Source organism: Gorilla gorilla, chromosome 2, assembly GCF_029281585.2.
Source record: "Gorilla gorilla gorilla isolate KB3781 chromosome 2, NHGRI_mGorGor1-v2.1_pri, whole genome shotgun sequence".
NCBI lineage: Eukaryota > Metazoa > Chordata > Mammalia > Primates > Hominidae > Gorilla > Gorilla gorilla.
In genome coordinates, this window is record NC_086017.1 from 211,320,979 (window position 1) to 211,344,362 (window position 23,384).

Consider the following 23,384-nt stretch of genomic DNA (forward strand, 5'->3'; position numbering starts at 1 on the left):
TTCGGTGCCACTCAGCACCTTGCAGGGCCTCCCCAGGGGACACCATGCCTTGGTGGCGAGAAGGGGCTGTGGCAGCAACTGACCTCTAGCTGGAGATAATACAAATTGTTTTCTTCTCTCCCCCACCTTCCCAACCTGAGTAGAGTGTAAAGCGTGTTACCATAAAGCCTGCTTCAAGTCTGGAAGCTGTCCGCGCTGCGAGCGGCTGCAGGCCCGGCGGGAAGCACTGGCCAGGCAGAGCCTGGAGTCTTACCTGTCGGACTACGAGGAGGAGCCCGCGGAAGCGCTGGCCCTGGAAGCCACCGTCCTGGAGGCCACCTGAAGAAAGCACGTGCAGCCCTCCCTCTGGGCCGGGTCACACCTGTTGCAGAACTGAGCCACTCTTTGAAGGACTCGCCCCACCTGGGGCTTCTTTTTTTTTTTTTTTTTTTTTTTTTACTGACTTGTCTGACGTCTGTGTGCAGTCAGCCGCCAGCAGGTTGATGGGCCCAGAGTCTGTGGTGACAGATAATTTGTAAGCCCCAGGTGTTTTCATCGGAACTGACATGCGGGTCCTTCAGTGAAGCTTCTAGTGCCTCTGTCAGTGGAAGAGACAGCAAGACCAAGTTCTTCCAGCATCTGTGGCCTTCTCCTCTAGGTTTCACCTGCATGTCAGGTATCATTTCCAATTTTCCTTTGTTTCAGTTCTGGAGCTTCTGAGCCAGGCCTTTCTCAACCACCTCTCCTCCTGCTGCTGAAACGGGGATGGCGTTTTCCCTCTCCCTGTCCTGGACTGGGGTCAGACTGTGCCCCGAGGAGAAGCAGCAGAGAATAGGACTACGTCATGGGCATTTTGTCCACTTATTTGGGTATTTTGGGGGCCACAGAACAATCATGACTATCCTAGACTCCTCAGAGACTTCAGAGGCAGCTGTGAATGTCCCTGTGTTGCTGGGATTTCCTGTTTGAAATATTTGAAGCATAGATGATGCCACAAGCTGACTTTCTTCATCTACCCTGGTGATCTTGAAGCAAAGAACAGAACTGATGCTTAGGCCAGGCTCACCTGTAGCCTTACACCGCAAGCATACGTGAGGCGACAGCTCTGTCGCTGAAGGAGCACTTACTCAGAGGAGCGGTCGGCCCCCTCTTGGTGTTAAGGTCTCTTAGTTAACCTGGCTTTTTGGTGCAGGTGTGATCTTTGAAGCTCAGGCAGGTCCCTGATGCCATCCTAAGGTGAGGACAGGAACCTCACCCACCATCTTCTTAGCGTGTCCCTGATGACTCTGTCCTCTGTTAGATGGTCATTGTGGTTCTGAGTAAAAGTACAACCCGACTCCGTTCTCTCCCCTTCCTGCAGCAGAGCTGGGTCCTTCCCTGGTGGCCGAGTCTCTCTTGCCTTAGCTTCTTTGGTCAAAGTTGGAGAAAAGCTTCCTGCTATTAGTGCTGTTACAGAACTTGACGGTTTGTGGATGTGAGTGTGAATGTCCCTGTGTTCTTGGGGTAACAAGAGCCTTTATGCCAATTACGCACTTAACTCTGTGTAGCCTGGTAATGTTTATCTGTTCATTCGATAATGCTGATTTTAGTGTGCTGCCCCCCTCCCCCCCGTTAATGTGTGGGTTGATGGTGAAGTCCTTTTGATAATGCTGATTTTGGTGTGCTGCCTCCCCCCGTTAATGTGTGTGTTGACAGCGAAGTCCTTTTGATAATGCTGATTTTGGTGTGCTGCCTCCCTCCTCCCCCCCGTTAATGTGTGTTGATGGTGAAGTCCTTTTGATAATGCTGATTTTAGTGTGCTGCCCCCCTCCCCGCCGTTAATGTGTGGGTTGATGGTGAAGTCCTTTTGATAATGCTGATTTTGGTGTGCTGCCTCCCCCCGTTAATGTGTGGGTTGATGGTGAAGTCCTTGGGTGGGGCCATGTGTGTGTTTGTGATGTTCCTTAAGTTGATGCAGCTTCTAACCTCTGTGAAAACACTGGTCAGAGTGGCTTCTCCAAGAGCTGGCAGCTCTGTGAACTAAAGCCTGCATCATTTTTGTTCTGGGATTGAATTCTGCCCATGGGCATGTCTTCTCATAGTTGCTTGCTGGTAGGAAAGAAATGGGCGTGGGTGCTGCCCCGGAAGCTGAACGGAAAGTTGCCTGTGGTTGGTGGAAGCTGATGAGAGCTTGAGCTGGCGGTAAGAAGGAGTCTCCCAGGGAAGTGGGAGAGGCATTAAGGTGATGGCCAGGGCTGAGGCTCCACCAGCGTGAGAGGGAACATGTGGGAACTGGCCCCTGCCCTTGATTCCTCTGCCTCAAAGTTGGGATCTGAAAGCCATGTAGGGCTAGAAGACCCTGAGGCTGTTTTCCCTTCTGTTCATAGTGAGACTCAAAAAGCCAAGTCCCAGAAGTTCTGAAGGGCTGTGACTAGAAGTGCCCAGGTCCTTCAGGGAGCTTTAAGAATGACCCCACAGAACTCAAGTTTAAGTAGGGGTTAGGTCCCAGATTCAGACCCAGGGGTTTACAAAAATGAGCTCTACTTCCAGTTTTGGTTTAAATTACACATCCAGGCCAGGCACGGTGGCTCACGCCTGTAATCCCAGCACTTTGGGAGGCCGATGCGGGCGGATCATGAGGTCAGGAGTTTGAGACCAGCCTGGCCAATGTGGTGAAACCCTGTCTCTTCCAAAAATACAAAAATTAGCTGGGCGTGGTGGCACACGCCTGTAATCCCAGCTACTTGGGAGGCTGAGGCAGGAGAATCGCTTGAACCTGGGAGGCAGAGGTTGCAGTGAGCCGAGATTGCGCCACCGCACTCCAGCCTGGGTGACAGAGTGAGACTCCGTCTCAAAAAACAAAAAGGTGACACATCCAGCTCTTTCTCCAGGTCACTGCGCTGGAGGACAGATGTGCTGTCTTGTCCTGCCCGTTTCACATCAGCATAGGATCAAAGGATGACAATGCTGACAGCTTCTGAAGCCGAACTCAACAGTCTCATAGGCTCCTCACTTGTCACACATCCAGCTCTTTCTCCAGGTCATTGCACTGGAGGACAGATGTGCTGTCTTGTCCTGCCCGTTTCACATCAGCATAGGATCAAAGGATGACAATGCTGACAGCTTCTGAAGCCGAACCCAACAGTCTCATAGGCTCCTCACTTGTCACTTATTTTTCCCCAGCTCCCTCAACCGCACCCCATCCCTTTAGATCGTGCGTCTGTTTTAGTGACTCTGACACGATGCCGTCATCACCATCCAAATACCCAGTTATTTATTCAAGAGGGGGGAAGTGGGTAGAGGATGGGATGTTTTGGAAGCACTTTGCAACTTACCACTATCTGAAAATCCCCTGCTGTTGCGGGGAGAAGCTTTGAATGCACTGAAGAGAATTCCTTCTAAATGAAGGCAGGTGATAGTGTTCTTTCTGTAAGTAAAGGGAAAGAAAAAAAACATAGTTTGCTTACCAGGTGGAGACAAGATTCAAGACATAGCAGAAGAGTGGAAGACAAATATTTTCCACTTAAATGAGGCTGTTTTTGACGTTCTCTGCCAAGGATTTAGAGCTTTCGTTGAATTAACATAAAAGGAATGCGAGTCTTAGTAGAGATGTCCCGTGTGTGCAGCCCATGCTCTGAACTGCGTTTCCACCTGCCGTGGTGCTTGTGCAGCCTGGCAGTTCATTGTCATCTTTAATAAACTAAGGAAATAAAATTCTGTCTTTTGTCAGCCTGCCTTGACTGTCAAGAAATGGCATGTGTCCACTGTAAAGCAGGTATATCTGAACATTGAGAAGGTTTCTGTGTTATAATGTAAAGCAAACTGGACCACACACATCAAGGAAAGTGAGGTGGAGTGGCTGTGTCACTAACTTGCCATGAGACCTCGAGCGAACCACTTCACTTCTCTGGGTTTCTGGTGCGTGGGACATGAGCCCATGCCCATACCCTTGGTGTAACTGTCACTTAAAATGAGGTGTCTTCCTCTCCGCAACATCTGACTTGCCTTAGATGCTTCAGTTCCCACTTCTGTGAGCAGCTAGCATCTTTCTCTTCTGCTCCTGGCCCACTGGAGCTCCAGCTCTACGCTGCAACTCTCTCAACATTTCCCCTTAAATGTCCCCTTGTCATCTCCAACCAGTGTGTCTAAAACCAGCATCAATACCGTGTTTTCCGTGTCATCTCCAACCAGTGTGTCTAAAACCAGCATCAATACCGTGTTTCCCGTGTCATCTCCAACCAGTGTGTCTAAAACCAGCATAAATACCGTATTTCCCATGTCATCTCCAACCAGTGTGTCTAAAACCAGCATAAATACCGTATTTCCCATGTCATCTCCAACCAGTGTGTCTAAAACCAGCATAAATACCATATTTCCCGTGTCATCTCCAACCAGTGTGTCTAAAACCAGCATAAATACCGTGTTTCCCGTGTCATCTCCAAGCAGGGTATCTAAAACCAGCATAAATACCGTATTTCCCGTGTCATCTCCAACCAGTGTGTCTAAAACCAGCATAAATACCATATTTCCCGTGTCATCTCCAACCAGTGTGTCTAAAACCAGCATAAATACCGTATTTCCCTTGTCATCTGCAAGCAGTGTGTCTAAAACCAGCATAAATACCGTATTTCCCGTGTCATCTCCAACCAGTGTGTCTAAAACCAGCATAAATACCGTATTTCCCGTGTCATCTCCAACCAGCGTGTCTAAAACCAGCATCAATACCGTATTTCCCTTGTCATCTCCAACCAGTGTGTCTAAAACCAGCATAAATACCGTATTTCCCGTGTCATCTCCAACCAGTGTGTCTAAAACCAGCATAAATACCATATTTCCCATGTCATCTCCAACCAGTGTGTCTAAAACCAGCATCAGTACTGTGTTTCCCATGTCATCTCCAACCAGTGTGTCTAAAACCAGCATAAATACCGTATTTCCCGTGTCATCTCCAACCAGCGTGTCTAAAACCAGCATAAATACCATATTTCCCGTGTCATCTCCAACCAGTGTGTCTAAAACCAGCATCAGTACTGTGTTTCCCGTGTCATCTCCAACCAGTGTGTCTAAAACCAACATCAATACCGTATTTCCTGTGTCATCTCCAAGCAGGGTATCTAAAACCAGCATAAATACCGTATTTCCCTTGTCATCTCCAACCAGTGTGTCTAAAACCAGCATAAATACCGTATTTCCCTTGTCATCTCCAACCAGTGTGTCTAAAACCAGCATAAATGCGCATCTTTCCCATGTCATCTGCAAGCAGTGTGTCTAAAACCAGCATAAATACTGTGTTTCCCGTGTCATCTCCAACCAGCGTGTCTAAAACCAGCATAAATTCCGTATTTCCCATGTGATCTCCAACCAGCATGTCTAAAACCAGCATAAATTCCGTATTTCCCAAAACCTAACCATTAGTCACCCAGGTTTGAAAATTAATCGTCTTCAACTTCCTCTGTAAGTGGCACACTGAGCTCATCATGCATCGTCTCCTTCCTACTCCCTGTCATCAAGTTCTGTGGATGTTTTCCTCTAACATACATCTCTCATTACTTTTCTGCGACTAGCACACAAATTCAGGTGTTCTTGATCATACATTATTTTCCTCCCTGCTCCTCAGTGGAACAATGATTAGGAGCACCTCGTGGGATGAGGAGCCGGGCATGGTGGCTCACGACTGTCATCCAGCACTTTGAGAGACCGAGGCAGGGGGATCACCTGAGGTCAGGAATTCAAGACCAGCCTGGCCAACATCACAAAACCTCATCTCTACAAAAATATAAAAATTAGCCAGGCATGGTGGCATGTGCTTGTAATCCCAGCTACTCGGGAGGCTGAATCATGAGAATCACTTGAACCTGGAAGGCGAGGGCTGCAGTGAGCCCAGCTTGCTCCATTGCACTCCAGCCTGGGTGAAGAGCGAAACCCTGTCTCAACAAAACAAAACAAACAAAAAAAGCACCAGCACACTGTGGCATGAGGGGCGGGATTGTGACCACCTCTACCTCCCCTCTTAGTGCCCACCAAGTCTCTGCAGTAGTGAGCGTGTCCTCATCTCCTGTCTTCTCCCTCAGCTACTTTGTCTGCAACTGCTCCTGTTGTGTTTGTCCAGCAGTCATCATCAGAGGACACACATCCCAAATGTCCTTCAGTCACTTTATTATTAAACTGCCAGCTCTTTCCTTGCCAGGGACTAAACCAGGAGATAAGATGATATTTATATGCTGTAAACACACCCTACATATTTAAAAATCTTCATATTTACAATTTAAACTGAGAGGAGAATGAAAAAGCCATGTGAAAGACTGCTGAAGTTGATAAAATGTTCAAATGTTTTTCAACTAGAGATAGGAAAATAGCTTACAGTACAAAACCTTCACTTTGTTCTAAGGCCCTTTTGTTCATTGTTACAAACTGGTGTAGTTCACAGGAAGCCAAAGCTTGATTTCCAGTAAGTTCCCAAACTTCTGTTCTCAACATTTAACTTAGATTTTAGATGATCATATTCCAAAATTGGAAAGACTGTTGAAGAGGAAAACAAGGACCATTGATTCACAATGGCAGCCCAGCATTTATTTATTCATTCAATCATCCGTCAATCCCAAACATCTATAGATGCTTCTGTGTTCCAGACACCATGCCAGAGCTGAGAGTACAAAGAATCACAGAATATTGTTTAAAGATGTTTACTGCAGCATAATTTATGAGAGCAAAAAGTTAATGGAAAATAAAAAAATTGATGCAACCATCAAAATGACAGTTATAAAAATTATGATAGTGAGCCGCACATGGTGTCTCATGCCTGTAATCCCAGCACTTTGGGAGGCTGAGGCGGGTGGATCACGAGGTCAAGAGATTGAGACCATCCTGGCCAACATGGTGAAACCTTGTCTCTACTAAAAATACAAAAGCTAGTTGGGCGTGGTGGCGGGCGCCTGTAATCCCAGCTACTTGGGAGGTTTAGACAGGAGAATTGCTTGAACCCGGGTGGCGGAGGTTGCAGTGAGCCGAGATCACGCCACTGCACTCCACCCTGGGTGACAGAGCAGGCCTCTGTCTCAAACAAAAAAATAAATTATGATAGTAACATGGGGAAAAAGTCTTGTAACACAATGTTATGTGAGAAGAAGTTAGAAAAAGTGTATGTCAAATATATATTTATTAGTCCATACTTACATAAATAAATGACCAAATAAATAAATTCTCACAGAAGAATTCTAAACAAAATACGTAAATTCTCCCAGGAGGTGGAGTTTAATTCCTTCTCCCACTGAGGGTGGACTGGAATTAGTGATTCACTTTTTTTAATAAAAGGATATAGAAAGAGGAAATTAGCAACTTTACAGTAAAGAGAGCTAACACGACCTTAACCAAGTAATCAACGTTAACATCTCCAAAGATGTCACTGGATGTCATGTACCTACTAATACAATGAAAGGGGTACATCTTCCCTGACGTTCTTTCAGAAACCCATAACCTCAGTCTAATCATGAGAAAAACAACAAACAACATAAACACAGGAGCAAAATTCGAGGAACTTTCTACAAAACACTTGACCATACTCAAAACTGCCAAGGTCTTGAAAACAAGGAAAGAGAGATGCCGTCACGGACGAGAGGAGACTAAGCAGATAACGATGACTGAATGCCATGTGGGATCCTGGGTGGGATCCCGAAATGGAGAAAGGATATTAGTGAAAAAACTGGCAAAATCTGAATACAATTTGGAGTTTAGTTAAAAGTAACGTACCAATGTTGGTTCCTTAGTTTTGGGAAATGTCCAGTACTACAGTAATGTAAGATGGTAACATTAGGGAGAGCTGAAATCAGGTGAGGGCTATGTGACAAATTTGTACTATCTTTGCAACTTTACTGCAGATCTAAAATTATTCCAGATTAAGAAGTTTACATATATAAAAAGCATATGTACATCATAATTACAGTTATGCAAAAATATGGTTAGAAAAAATACATAAGGAAAACATACATAAAAATTAGTGTGGTTCTGTTAGAATGGTGGCATTGTGGAGTATTTTTTCCTCTTATCTGCTTACTAAATTAGCTGTAAATGAGTCATTTTCCATAAATTAAAGAGTTAATTTTAGAGGTGTTTTGAGAAAAAAATTCTTTTCCTTGAAATACAGAGGGAATGTACAAAAGTATATCTGTATTGAAGGGTAGTCAAGATAAAGGCTGCTTTAAAATACCCGAGACATCCTTCTGCACAAGATAAGCTGGCCCGTGTTGACCCAGATAATACCCCTTACTCCTCCCTTTCTGATCCCCTCAGCCTCACCCCAGTTCTGCTGCAAATGGGTGCCTCTGTCAGCCCCACTGCCCTGACAGCACACAGGGAGAAGGCACCTAAGAATTTCCATAAACCCTGAAAATCCAGGTTTCGTGACCTTGGTTTTCGTCCCTGATTTGTAGGGTTCTCAGCATTACCTTAGTCCTGGAGGAACTGTGGCTTCCAAGGTAGGCTCATACTCATCAGGGTCTCCGGGAAGGCTGGGGCAGGAGTAAGAGTAGGAGGCAGAGGGCTCATAGGACTCAGGAAAAGCCTTCTTGAAGGTCAGGTTTTAGAGTGGAAGGTTCAGCCAATGGCCACCTGAACACTTTTGCAGAAGGTTCCCAGACTGTAACTATTCCAAACACTACAAACAGCACTAATGGACTGGCCTGGAGCTCCCGCCATAAGCACCTGTAAGCAGAGTCACTCCTTCAGTAGCATGTACTGGCCATGGCCACCCTTCTTCAAACCCAAGTACAAGTAAAGTCTTACAACCGAAAAGGCAGAGGTGACCGGCCAAACAGAAATATTTACCTAGCCTGCATTCTTTCCACAATGTGCCCAGTCAACTCACGAGTCTCAGAGAACAGAGTAAGCCCTCTCTTTACTCCTTAGATAGCATTTTTCCCCAGAAACACTTTATCAGAAACTTTTTTTTTTTTGAAACGCAGTCTCGCTCTGTCACCCAGGCTGGAGTACAGTGGAGCAATCTTGGCTCACTGCAGCCTCCGCCTCCTGGGTTCAAGCGATTCTTGTGCCTCACCTTCCTGAGTAGCTGGGACCACAGGTGCACGCCATCACACACGGCTAATTTTTGTATTTTTAGTAGAGACGGGATTTCACCATGTTGGCCAGGATGGTCTCGAACTCCTGACCTCAGGTGATCTGCCCACCTCAGCCTCCCAAAGTGCTGGGATTACAGGTGTGAGCCGCTTGTCTGGCCAACAATTGTTTTTTTAAAACCTATCACCAAGGGTTGGGCATATGGATCAAGCTAGATTGTCTGAATTCATTCCCTAGAATTTGGACCTTGAGGAAATAAGACAATGAGTGAAAAGATGGGCTGGCACTTGCTTGTTCCAGCATGGTGATGAGACTGCCACTCCTGCCTCCTGGACCCTGGGTGTGTGGCCTGGCCTGAGGGGAGGTGCTGGGGGGTGTTGAGGCCTGGCCTGGCCTGGGGAAGGTGCTGGGGGGTGTTGAGGCCTGGCCTGACCTGGGGGAGGTGCTGGGGAGTGTTGAGGCCTGGCCTGGCCTAGGGGAGGTGCTGGGGGGTGTTGAGGCCTGGCCTGGCCTGGGGGAGGTGCTGGGGGGTGTTGAGGCCTGGCCTGGGGAAGGTGCCGGGGAGTGTTGAGGCCTGGCCTGGCCTGGGGAAGGTGCTGGGGGGTGTTGAGGCCTGGCCTGGGGAAGGTGCTTGCACAGGGTGACATCATTTCAGGGAGTAGTTGCCTCTGTCCCTGGCCAGTCTCCAGTCTCCAGCTTCATATCCTCCTGCTGGAGGGCAGAGACGATGGGGGTGTCCCTGTGTATGCTTAAGTGCAATGGCATTTTAAGAAAACTATTAGCAATTTTATGAAAATAAATTGCTGCTGTTTTATTAGCAGCCACAGTCAGCAAGGCCCTGGCTGGGTGCTTGCTCCGTGAAGCTGTATACGTGTGACTGCCTCAGCAGCGCTGGCTGCTCCTGCTCTTGAATCTAAAAAGCAGCTGGATAAATGTTCACGTTTTCACTCAAAACCAAACAAACAGAAAAACTCAATTAGCTTGTTTCTGTGGGCTGAAGCACCTCTGTTTACCCGCCCCCCGCAGTGACCCCCATACTGTCCCCGGAATGGACGGACTCACGGGCTGTCACATCACGCACGTCTTCCCCGGAGAAGGGATGTGAATCTTGGTGGGGTGGGGGGCACTACCTGGCCCAGCACAGGGTGCAGGTGGGTGACCCGGGAGACTCTCCCCGCTCCAGACCTGTCATCATGTTGCCATCCGAGGCGGCACTCACAGGTTTGCGGGGCTGCACATGTTTGGGGGCCTCCACTCAGCCTGGCACAGTGTGTGCCCAGCAAGTAGACGACCGCATCGTTGCCAGCACACATGTGCTAGAAACTTCTGTCGGGAAACGCCGCTCTTCACAGCCAAGGGTGGAAACTACTGGATGCACTGCAGAGCTGACACCCTCCGGCCTGGCTCCGAGCCGTGCCTGGTGTGGTGGAGGGGTGGAGGCCACCCTCACCTGGCCCTGTGTGCTGCTCTGATGCCACTGAGGGGGCCGGGGCCTGGGTGTGCCCTCAGTGCGTCCACTCCAGAGGGGAGCCTGCGCCCACGTTTTGGCCCTGTGGGTAAAGGTGGCCTCCCCCTGAGCTTGTAGGGGTGTGGGACACTTCCCGATGCTGCCTGCCATGATTTTACATGAAAAGCCGGGAAAAGGCACTGAGGAGCCACCTGACTCCACAGAAAGCCATTTCCTGGGGTCGCTTGGCCAGAAGTCATTGACACAGCCCTGCCAGCCGGAAGCTGGGGCAGGGACGGGGTCCTGCCTTCTGGGACAGGTTCTGTGTGTGCGTGACCATGTCCCAGAGGTCTCTGCTCAGCCCTGGGGGCAGGTGGGGGTGGGGTTGGAGGGTGGATGGTGGGGGTGGGGCCAAGTTAGCCCGAGCGGTCTGTGAGGTGAGAAGGGCTGGGGTCTCTCCTCCTCTCCTCCGTACCCCACCCCGCCTTGCTCTGAATCTCTCTCTGTCTCTGTCGGTCTCTTTCCCTCTCTACTCCCCACTATGGTGTCTTTGGAGCCCTGGGTAAGGTGTGTGCTGAGTCTGGTCTGGTTTGGGGTAGATGTTCTTTGATCTGTTACCACTCCTGGAGGGAAAGCCCCTGGCCTGCCCCCCCTCCGTTCCTGCAGAGCCAGGCCCCCCAACCAGTCGGTGGGCAGGATGCCCACCAGTTGCCCCCATCTGGCCCAGGGGGACCTTTCCTCTGCTCTCCAGGGACCACTGCAGGTGGTGTGGCCCCTGAGGGGAGCATAAGGGTGCAGTATGTGACTCAGGGGACACAGAAGCCCTGTCCATATGGCCTTTTACGCAGCACAGCACCCAGCCCTCGGCAGCCCAGAGCAGGAACCAACAGGATAGGTGCCCAGGGGCCCCAAAGGTCAGAGTTCCTCCCACAGCTGCCAGGGAGCACAGGGACCGCAGCACAGGGTCTTCTGCTCAGCACCGGGACCCCGCTCACTGCAGCTAAAGAAACAGATACGTCCAAGGGCTCCACGGCCAGGGCCGGGCACCTGGAACAGGGTGGTCCTGGGGCGGCCACATCCACTCCTTCCAGGTGAGTTCCCGGTGACTCTCGGCCTGCAGTCGGCCTTGCTGAATTCTCTTAGGCCACCTGGCTGCCCCCTGCTACGCGTCCAGCTGTTGATCGCCCATTGACCTGTAGAAGACCTGGTCAGCCCCTCTGTCTTCTGTCACCCATGGAGGCGCCTGCAGGTGCTCCGCGCTGCCCGCCCGGCCCTGCACAGACCCGAGGCGGCACCAGGGGGCGCTGCCGGCCCGAGGACACGGGCACGGGGCGGAGGCTGCAGAGCAGGAGCCGCTGTGCGCGTTCAGGCAGCTGCCCGGGACCCCTGGCACCGACCGCAGCCCCCAGAGGCCCCCGGGGGGTTTCCGCCTGAGCCTAAACTGAAGACAGGGCCTGTTTTCAGTCATCCTGACCCAACAGACTCTGCCCGTTAGTTCCCGCGCTGCCCGGCGCCCTAGTACCCAGAGCTGGTGGGGACTCCAGGCCACCAAAGGCAGGGGCGGGGCGGGGCGGGCGGTTGAAGGAAGATTGGGACACGGAGAAGAGGGACAAGGCCTGGGGCCCGAGGGGTCAGGACGCTCTGCCAGCCTCACCACCCGCAACACCCAGGCACGGACACACGCACACACTCCACACGTGTGAACACGCATGCATGGCTGCACACACGTGCACAGAGAGGCACAGCCCGCAGGAACACAGATGCACGCACACAGGCACAGGCACGCTCCCTCACTCACTCTCTCTCACACACCCCAGGTGCAGACACCCCCACCCAGAGGTTGCAGCTCGGATGGAGAAACAGGCTGGGTCACAAAAGCCACGGGAGGCAGCCCCTGCTGTCGGGCGTCTTCTCTGGGGAAAGCTTTCCGGAGCCTGATGGAGGAAGACAGAGGAAAGAGACCTGTGTTCCCTGATGCACTGGCCAGCCGCTTCCCGGGGAGGGGGAGGCAGCAGCCAGGTCCAGCCCTCTGGGGAGTCACGCGGGATGTGTGGCCCCCACAAGGTCCCCCCAAAAAAAGAGAACCTGAGAACGCTGGAGCACGGAGGGCCCAGAGGCATGAGAAGCTCAGGCCCCTGGACAGGAGACCCCACCCCACACTTGAGGCCACACACCATCAGCTGACCTGGCACTCGGAGAGGACCCTGCTCCCAGTCCCCCAGCTAGCTCTCAAAACACGAACGTCAAGTTTTCATCAGGAAACTGGCGCTGCAGGGTGTCTTCCACCACAGGGCTAGCTCTGCCTGGCTGTCGCCCAAATGCCAAGGGCCTGTTTTGGAAAGCATCAACCATAAGTTCCTTGTGAGGCCTCGGCGTGGCCTGCCAGGGTCCCTCCGCTCACGGAGAGACACCCGGCCCAAGCTGGTTCTTCCCCACCGCCCAAGCCTCAGCCATGCCCCATCTTCCTCGTGTCCCCCCAGCAAGTCACCAGGCTGGTGGGGACCCAAGGGAAGAAGGAGCAGAGGCTACTCTGATCGTGTTCATTCCTAAGTCCCTCCCTCCTGCCCCAACCTAAAACCCAGTTGTGGGGAAGGAAGGCCAGTCCAGCCTGCAACAGGGAGGGCACTCCTGATGTCCTCCCCTGGACCCTTTGCCCTCAGGGCCCCACACACTGGGTGTGACATAGGGTGGCCCCTGGGAGCACTCAGCTGCTGTCCTGCACAGGGCACCTAGGGGACCCACAGCATCCTCCCTGCACCCGGCCCTCGCCCCGCCTCACAGCGTCCTGCGAGGTTGCCGGATCCCAAGGCCACACGGCCAGATTGTGGACTTCCAAGCCCTGGCTCTCTCCAACATCCACGTTACATTCATGTGGTCCCTGGAGTGGGTTAGGGACAGCGTGGCCAGCCTGGCCCTCTGGAGAAGCACGGAACTGGGGTGGGAGAAGGGAGAGGAACAGGCCTCCATGGATTGTTCCAGGACCCCCCATGGCGAGGGACCCCATTCCTCCCGAGAATTTATCTGTTCTTGTTCCACCCTCAGGCTCCTCCTAAGAATGGGCCCTGCCCTCCCCTGGCCCAGCACCTCCCCCACGGCCTCTGCTTGTGCACCCACCCTGCCCCACACTCGGGGGCCTGAGGAGCCCTCACCCTGAGACCCCTCCTCTGGAAAGGTCCCTGACCACCCACCCACTCCAGGCACCCTCTTCTTCCCCAGGGAACTTCCACTCTGTCTGGGCCATTGCTCCAGACCCTCCATCCCCTCATCAACCTTGGGGGCAGGAAGTCAAAGAAAAACCAGGCTGCCTTGTTCTCAGCAGAAGCTCAGCAGGAGCCCAGGGCCTGGCAGAGGTTCTGCCAATCACAGGATGCGCCAAGGAAGGGAAGAGTGACACTGTCCCAGGCCCCGAGGACCCAGGCCCCATGCCCCCGCCCCACAGGCCGGTCCTCCCCCAGCCCCACCCCTCCCCAGACCTCATCCCTCCCCAGCCTCACCCTCCCCAGCCCTGGCCTTTCCAGGCCACCCCTCCCCAGGTGTCATCCCTCCCTCACCTTGTCCTACCCCACCTCCGCCCTCTCTGGCCCCACGCCTCCCCAGCCCCACCTTCCCCAGGCCTCACCCCTCCCCATCCCCCACTCTCCCCTGGCCCCACCCTCCCCAGGCCTCACCCCTCCCCATCCCCCACTCTCCCCTGGCCCCACCCTCCCCAGGCCTCACCCCTCCCAGGCCTCATCCCTTCCTAGCCCTGCCCTCCCCTGGCCCCACCCTCCCCAGCCCCACCTTTTTCTGGCCCTGCCCTCCCCGGGACCCACCCCAGCTCTCACAGCATGTCAGTGTCCAGTGAGGCCAGCTGGATCCCATGGCTGCACTGCCAGGTGGTGAGTCAAAGCCCTGGGCTCCCAGGACTCTGTCACTTTAGGGATCCCCTCCCACCACCCCGCAAACCCCTCACACCCCACATCACCCTCACCCGCAGCTCCTGCTTCCCCACGCCCGGGATGAACACCCAGTAATTAAGATATTCAAGTATTTTCTTTCTTTCAATTTCTATTTATACACCTTCAAATTAAAATTGGAATAAAGTTGTCTGTATAACTCAATGCTCTCACTTAGCACGACCCTCTCATGAGTGTTTTCTCATGTTACGGGAAGTTCTTCGGCAGCACTGTCTACCTGTAGCGACTGCCGAACGTGACAGGATTTGCATTTGCCAGAATCGATTGAACTACTTCCATGAGGTTGGAAAGATGGACATTTAGGCCCTTTACTTCTTTATTTTTACCAACATTTTCTAAATGCTGCAAAATGAACACCTGGACCGTTTTGTTGTTTACTTGTTTACTCCTCCACGTAGATCAGGGGTCTGCAAACGTGCTCTGCAGAGAGCTAGAGAGTCAGTATTGTGCTGGGGGCGGGGACGGGGAAGATGGTCTCCACCGCACACTCTTCCTTATTCACTAATTGTTTTCACAGCCCTTCCAACATAACCACGGACCATTCCGAGCTCTTGGCCGTGCAGCAACAGGCCGAAGAGCAGATTTTGACCACTTGCCAGTTTATCGTCCTAAAGGCAGCATTACTAGGTCAGCCAAATTGGAAGGCTTCTGGTGCATATTACCAAATCCCTCTCCAGAACAAAATTATACTAATCGATACTTTTGCTACTAGTATCTGAAAATGTGTATTCCGCTGAATATTTGCCAACATTGACTATTGCTATTTTAAGCAGGTTGCTAAACTCATTGTTAAAACTCAAATTGCATCTTCCTGGGTTGTTGTGATTCTATTTCCACATCTAACTTCATTCGATTGCGCCTTCCTTCTTCCCCTAAGACCTCTAGGCACTGAGGACATCAGATGTCAAAACTGTCACAGCGTGCTTCCGGTTTTTGTTGGATTTTGCTTGTTTTGTTATGGTGTTTTTTGAAGTGTCACGGGTTTTAATGTCTTTGTAATCAAATCTAAATGTTTTTGAAAAGTGTTTATTGATACATAATTGTACATATTTATGGGGCAGTTGTGATGTTTTGATTGTGCACACAGCACGTAGTGATCAAATCAGGGTATATAGTGTATCCATCACTTGGAACATCTACTATTTCTTTGTGTTGGGAAGATTCCAGTTCTTCTAGCTATTTTGAAATATACAGTGGACCAGGCGCGGTGGCTCACGCCTGTAATCCCAGCGCTTTAGGAGGCCAAAGTGGGTGGATCACCTGAGGTCAGGAGTTTGAGACCAGCCTGGCCAACATGGTAAACCCCGTCTCTACTGAAAACACAAAAATTAGCCGGGCGTGGTGGCAAGTGCCTGTAATCCCAGCTACTCGGGAGGCTGACAGGAGAATCTCTTGAACCCAGGAGGCAGAGGTTGCAGTGAGCTGAGATCACGTCACTGCACACCAGCCTGAGGGGGGCGGACGAGAGTGAGACTCTAAAAAAAAAAAGAAGAAAAATATACAGTAACTGATTGTTGCCTTTGGTCTGTGAACTGTGCTATGGAACACTGGAACTTACTCCTTCACCTGACTGCATGTTTGTGCCTCGTAACCAGCCTCACTTTATGTCTGCCTCTCACCCACACACGCTGCCCAGCCTCTGGGAACCACCAGCCAACTCTCTGCCTCTGTGAGAGCCACTCTTTCAGTGCCCACAAATGAGTGAGAACATGGTACATTTGTCTTTCCACCCCGGCTTACTTCCCTTAACATGACAGCCTTCAATTCCATCCATGTTGTTGCAGACGACATGATTTCATTCTTGTGTATGGCTGCGGAGTGTTCCATCGCATACAGATACCACTGTATCCATTGGTGGTATGAATGGATACAGATGAATGTTCTGTATCCATTCATCCATTGATAGGCACCCACGTTGGTTCCATATCTTTGCCATTGTGAACAGTGCTGCAGTAAACAGGGGGCGCAGATTCCCTTTCACACAGGATTCCCTTTCCTTTGAATAAATACCCATCAGCGGGGATTGCTGGATCATAGGGTAGCTCTATTTTTAATTTCTTAAGAACTCAATCCTGTTGTCCATAGCGGCTGTACTCATTTACATTCCCACCTACAGTGTACATGGGCCCCCTTTCTCCACATCCTCGCCAGCATTTGTTATGGTTTTTTTTTTTTAATTAAAGCCATCTGAACTGGGGTAGATGATATCTCATTGTGGTTTTGATCTGCATTTCCCCAGTGATTCATGATGTTGAGCATTTTTTCGCTTGCTTTTTGGGGCCAATATCCAGAATAGACAAGAAAATCAAACAACAGAAAAAAATATATAAGTAATCCCATAGAAAGTGGACAAAAGATCATTTCTCAACAGAAGACATACAAGTGGCCAACAGGTATACGGAAAAGTCTAAGATTTTAATATTTGTGTTCCTTTCTTGTTTCAACCAGTGCTTTTCTTTTTCTTTTTCTTTCCTTCCTTATTTCCTTCTTCCCTTCTCTCTCTCTCTCTCTTTCTCTCTTTCTTTCGGAGTCTCACTCTGTTGCCCAGGCTGGAGTGCAGTGGTGCAATCCTGGCTCACGGCAACCTTTGCCTCGTGGGTTCAAGCGATTCTCCTGCCTCAGCCTCCCAAGTAGCTGGGATTACAGGCATACACCACAACGCCCAGCTAATTTTGTATTTTTTAGTAGAGACGAGGTTCCACCATGTTGACCAGGCTGGTCTTGAACTCCTGACCTCAGGTAATCCTCCCACCTTGGCCTCCCAAAGTGCTGGGATTACAGGATGAGCCACTGCACCTGGCGCAAGCAGTGTTTTTCAAAGCCATGTCTCAGGCCGCCTCAAGAATGCACACATGACGGTGGGATCAGCAGTTCTGGGGGGATGGGGGGAGCTGAGGGCCCCACCACAGAAACGCTTCTCTTTTGCAGAGCAAAGGGTTCCACAGGGGGAAAAACAAAAAGGAAAAACAAGGACTTCCTGATCACCTTTTATTTTTGAGACAGTCTCAGTCTGTCACCCAGGTTGGAGTGCAGTGGTGCAATCTCAGTTCACTGCAACCTCTGCCTCCTGGGTTCAAGTGATTCTCATGCCTCAGCCTCCCAAGTAGCTGGGATTACAGGCGCAGACCACCACGCCCAGCTAATTTTTTTTTTTTTTTTTTTTTTTTTTGTATTTTTGGTAGAGACAGGGTTCGCCACGTCGGCCAGGCTGGTCTCAAACTCCTGATCACAAGTGATCTGCTCGCCTCGGATTCCCACAGTGCTGAGATTACAGGCATGAGCCACCACGCCTGGTGGCTGATCACCCGAGTTCTACCTGAGCCTCCTGGAGCCTGCCAGGGCCTTCCCACCTGGAAGCGTCCGAGGGGCTGAGGCTGGGATTGGGGGAAAGGAGGCTGTCTGAGGAGGCCACAGCTGGCGAGCTGCCGGGATAGACCCACAGGGCCAGGGGTAACAGGCAGGGGTTTGGACACTGTCTTTCGAGTGACGGGGAGACGCTGGCGGGCGCCCAGCAGGGTGGGGGTGCCATTACCTCGGAAAGCGCAAGGCTGCTGCTGCCGCAGAGAGCCAGGGGCTGGAGACCTCACACGATGAGAACTGCTGTGACAGAAGGTCGGAGGGTGGCTTTTGCTTGTAAACGTGATTTCTTACAAACCCACTTTCAACTGAATTTGAGAGCGGGGAAGCTGGGAAGGAAAGCCCGGGTGTAGACGGCCCGGGGCCCTGGTGGGTGTGAGAAGAATCTGTCTCGGTCTCTCCCGCCCGGATCACTGAGGCCGAGCACGACCGCGCCGGGCGCGGCTTCCTGCTGGCGGGATGGATGTCTGCGCCTTCGCCGGCTTCCTCAGGGCCGCTCACGACTCTGGTCTCCACCTCCTTCCAAGGCGTCCTCCCTTCTGTCCCCGCACTGGCCAGGACAGCGGTCCGTCCGGCCCCGACAGAGCTCCGAGGCCTCCTGCAAGCCCCGCCACTGCCCAGGACGGAGGGAGGCCTCGGGGAAGCCCTCCCAGGAGGGACTCGGCCGGAGCCGGGGGACCATGCACAGGAGAGTGTGGGCGGCGCGCAGGACGTCCTGAGAAGATGCTTGCGCAGCTGGAGTGTTTGAAAACAAACCCTAAGAGCGTCGGCTCCTGGGGACGGCAGGAAGGGAACAGGCTCAGGGCGACTCCGGACGGGGGACGCGGAGACCACACGGTGGCGCTGTGGGCCGGGTTTCCCGACGCTGCCGCGCGTGAGTTCGTCCCCGCGGTTCTCACCCTTGGCCCCCAGCAAGCGCTGCAGCAGAGGAAACTCAGATCCACCTGCCCGCGGGGTGCGGCGGAGCTCGGTTTCAGCAAACGCTGCAGCAGAGGAAAATCAGATCCACCTGCCCTCGGGGTGCGGCGGAGCTCGGTTTCAGCAAACGCTGCAGCACAGGAAAATCAGATCCACCTGCCCGCGGGGTGCGGGGGAGCTCGGTTTCAGCAAGCGCTGCAGCAGAGGAAAATCAGATCCACCTGCCCGCGGGGTGCGGCGGAGCTCGGTTTCAGTAAGCGCTGCAGCAGAGGAAAATCAGATCCACCTGCCCGCGGGGTGCGGGGGAGCTCGGTTTCAGCAGACGCTGCAGCAGAGGAAAATCAGATCCACCTGCCCGCGGGGTGCGGCGGAGCTCGGTTTCAGTAAGCGCTGCAGCAGAGGAAAATCAGATCCACCTGCCCGCGGGGTGCGGGGGAGCTCGGTTTCAGCAAACGCTGCAGCAGAGGAAAATCAGATCCACCTGCCCGCGGGGTGCGGCGGAGCTCGGTTTCAGCAAACGCTGCAGCACAGGAAAATCAGATCCACCTGCCCGCGGGGTGCGGCGGAGCTCGGTTTCAGCAAACGCTGCAGCAGAGGAAAATCAGATCCACCTGCCCGCGGGGTGCGGGGGAGCTCGGTTTCAGTAAACGCTGCAGCAGAGGAAAATCAGATCCACCTGCCCGCGGGGTGCGGGGGAGCTCGGTTTCAGTAAACGCTGCAGCAGAGGAAAATCAGATCCACCTGCCCGCGGGGTGCGGCGGAGCTCGGTTTCAGTAAACGCTGCAGCAGAGGAAAATCAGATCCACCTGCCCGCGGGGTGCGGCGGAGCTCGGTTTCAGTAAACGCTGCAGCAGAGGAAAATCAGATCCACCTGCCCGCGGGGTGCGGGGGAGCTCGGTTTCAGCAAACGCTGCAGCAGAGGAAAATCAGATCCACCTGCCCGCGGGGTGCGGCGGAGCTCGGTTTCAGTAAACGCTGCAGCAGAGGAAAATCAGATCCACCTGCCCGCGGGGTGCGGGGGAGCTCGGTTTCAGCAAACGCTGCAGCAGAGGAAAATCAGATCCACCTGCCCGCGGGGTGCGGGGGAGCTCGGTTTCAGCAAACGCTGCAGCACAGGAAAATCAGATCCACCTGCCCGCGGGGTGCGGCGGAGCTCGGTTTCAGCAAACGCTGCAGCAGAGGAAAATCAGATCCACCTGCCCGCGGGGTGCGGCGGAGCTCGGTTTCAGCAAACGCTGCAGCAGAGGAAACTCAGATCCACCTGCCCGCGGGGTGCGGGGGAGCTCTGTTTTGTGCCTTGAAATGCATTTGTGGCATCCCATTGTAAAACTGCCCGTGAACGCGGGCTCGCTCGCTCGTTTAAATAGGAAGGTGCTCTAAGACATCGCTGAGAGAATTAAAAGTAACTACATAGCAGGAACAGCATGATCTCGTTTGAAGATTTTACTTAGAAACACCAAAAAAGGTAAAACGGGTAGTGTTCTCTAGATGGAGGAATAGGAATTTGTTTATTTTCTTATTTTTGCATATATGTGTGTAACTCTAACACCATGACTCTGAAAATCACTGAATATCAGAACATCCTCTAAATATCTGAGTACGCAGGGCGGGTCTGAGGACGTCCCCAGGGAAGCTGTCCCTTGTCGGGGTGAGTGGGGATGGGGGAATGGGGACCCTCCCTCCCCAGGGTTTCCCATCCAAGGAATTTCACTGGAGGCCGGAAGGCTTCAGAACAGTTTTTCCTCTACTCTTGGATGATTTTCTTGGACTGCCCCAGGCCATACAGCCCCTGTCACTGAGCAGTGTTTTGATGCTGACAGCCAGCTCCAGTTTCTGAGCTAACAAGACTAATAAAGAAAAAAAGAGAGAAGAATCAAATAGACGCAATAAAAAATGATAAAGGGGATATCACCACTGGTCCCACAGAAATACAAACTGCCATCAGAGAATACTACAAACACCTCTACGCAAATAAACTAGAAAATCTAGAAGAAATGGATAATTTCCTCGACACCTACACTCTCCCAAGACTAAACCAGGAAGAAGTTGAATCTCTGAATAGACCAATAACAGGAGCTGAAATTGTGGCAATAATCAACAGCTTACCAACCAAAAAGAGTCCAGGACCAGATGGATTCACCGCTGAATTCTACCAGAGGTACAAGGAGGAACTGGTACCATTCCTTCTGAAACTATTCCAATCAATAGAAAAAGAGGGAATCCTCCCTAACTCATTTCATGAGGCCAGCATCATCCTGATACCAAAGCCTGGCAGAGACACAACCAAAAAAGAGAATTTTAGACCAATATCCTTGATGAACATAGATGCAAAAATCCTCAATAAAATACTGGCAAACCGAATCCAGCAGCACATCAAAAAGCCTATCCACCATGATCAAGTGGGCTTCATCCCTGGGATGCAAGGCTGGTTCAACATATGCAAATCAATAAATGTAATCCAGCATATAAGCAGAACCAAAGACAAAAACCACATGATTATTTCAACAGATGCAGAAAAGGCCTGTGACAAAATTCAACAACCCTTCATGCTAAAAACTCTCAATAAATTAGGTATTGATGGGACGTATCTCAAAATAATAAGAGCTATCTATGACAAACCCATAGCCAATATCATACTGAATGGGCAAAAACTGGAAGCATTCCCTTTGCAAACTGGCACAAGACAGGGATGCCCTCTCTCACCACTCCTATTCAACATAGTGTTGGAAGTTCTGGCCACATTGGTGAATTTCTAATGATGCTTGTTATTATTTGAGAAGGAAGGAGCTGAGGGTTTTAGAATAGAAAAACAAAGGGGATGTCGGAGAAGGAGTGTGGCCTCTGCAATGGTCAACAGTGCGAATGAGTTCCAGGGGAAGGTCATTCTGGGTTTTGGAACTATCCCAGCCACCTTAGGCATGGGGCTACTGGAGGAGGATCTGCAAAGGAGAAGAGGCACCTGGCATGAACATAGATCAGGCCTGAGAAATGCCTGCTTCTCCACATGGGAATTTTAATAAGACGCGCTCAAAGCATCACAGCTATGCATGTTATTCTACCTACGTGGGACCACACAACACCCTGAGATTAAAAAAAGATAGGAATGGGGCAAAGACTAAAATCAGAAATGCATTAATCATGTAAGGTTAGATGACCAGACAGGAAGAAAACAAAGGCAAAAAATAAAACTCCCACTAAGCCTGTTTCCCATTTGCAGTAGAAGAAAACAATATAGAAGCTTCTCATTGAAAGTGTGGAGGAAAGAGATAAGACAAGCTGCTTGTGAGCAAGAAAAGCAAAAAAGAGAATTAATTTCACAATACCCATTGTGATTAATTTATGATGTACAAAATGCCATCTACATATAATTTGTTTGTTGTATTATTTTTGTTGATATCTTATTGAGAATATAAAGATGGGCTCCAGCAGGCTCATCTCATCCCCATCCTTTCCCCTTATGATGGAAAATCCCTCAGTTGCAGTTCTAACATGAGCCCTTTTAGGAACCCAGCCCTGCTGATTAGAGAGGAAAGAGGAGCTGTTCTAAGTTAGACACAGGCATGGAATATTGACTTCACAGAGAGGTACATCTAATCATACAAGAATTTCTTTAACAAGGTACCACTAAAAATTCAAAGAGACAAAGAAAAGTAGAAGTAAAAATAAAAAAAATGAAATGAAGTAAGTGCAGAACAGATTAAATCAGCTTCCTAGCACTCTTCCAACCTGTAAAACTTTTATAGCTCCCTGAAAATGTATAAGAAACCAAAGAGGTGGCAAAAGGAGTTTAAATAAAAACTGTAAAATAAGTAGGGAATGTGGGAGAAGCTGCAGTGAAGAAAGTCTACAGCATAATAATCCTCATGCTCTTGACTATGGTAAGGAATTTCTCTGGTTCCGGACACTAGAACCTGTTTACCAGACAGATTCTGCAAGGGAGGATGGACTGTGTGGAGAGACTGTTTTGTGATGGTGTGAAATATCTCTTATGATTTTTCAAGTATCTTACATTTATTCCTTACCAAATTAATTATTCTAATGACTGAGTCACCTCTCTGCATGTTCAGTACCTAAAAAGGAGTTCTCCATTTGCAGTCGATTATTTATTTTAAATGATGCTTCACTTTAGAAGAAATATACACTGTATAGATGTAGGTCAGTCTTTCCATGACTTGACAACTTCTGAGCATACTGGTAAAGTGAATAAATAAATCAATTATGCATTAATGACTAACGAAAGATTCTTCATCAGCATTGTCTTAGTCAGGGGATGCCAAACCCCCTGCTGCCCTGTCTGAGGGCTCAAGGTCTAGTGGGGAGGAGGGCACGCAGGTGGTGAAAATGCAGAGGGCCAGCTGCTGTGGTGGAGGCAGGTGCCAGGAGAATGGCAAAGCATCACAGAGACTGCATGGAGGGTCAGCAGAGGGTCAGTGGAGGCTCATGATACGCACTGATACCAGAAAGACGCAAGACTTGCCAAGTGAGGGGAGTGAGGAAAGGCATTCCAAGCTACGGGCCAGGTTCACACAAGTCTAATTTCCTCAGAGGCATCATGTGATAAATGCTGCAGTAAAACCAAAGTTGGCAGGATAGAGCATGTCACGTGGGGACTTCTAAATAATATGGTCCAGGGTGGAGAGTGGCAGAAGAATTTTCATTTGACAATGGCTTTTTCTCAA

The 23,384-nt window shown here is 50.9% G+C and overlaps 1 protein-coding gene across 6 annotated transcripts in view; it reads left to right on the top strand.

Moving 5' to 3' along the window:
• The window catches only part of RUBCN (rubicon autophagy regulator), a 74,807-nt gene extending 71,132 nt beyond the window's left edge, over window positions 1-3,675 (top strand). For all 6 annotated transcript variants that reach the window (XM_063704547.1, XM_063704548.1, XM_019023384.4 and 3 more), the window contains one exon: window positions 144-3,675. In XM_063704547.1, coding sequence (XP_063560617.1) covers window positions 144-322 — 179 coding nt within the window. In that variant the 3' untranslated portion in view covers window positions 323-3,675. The remainder of the gene's footprint in view (window positions 1-143) is intronic.
• Window positions 3,676-23,384: the final 19,709 nt, after the last annotated feature.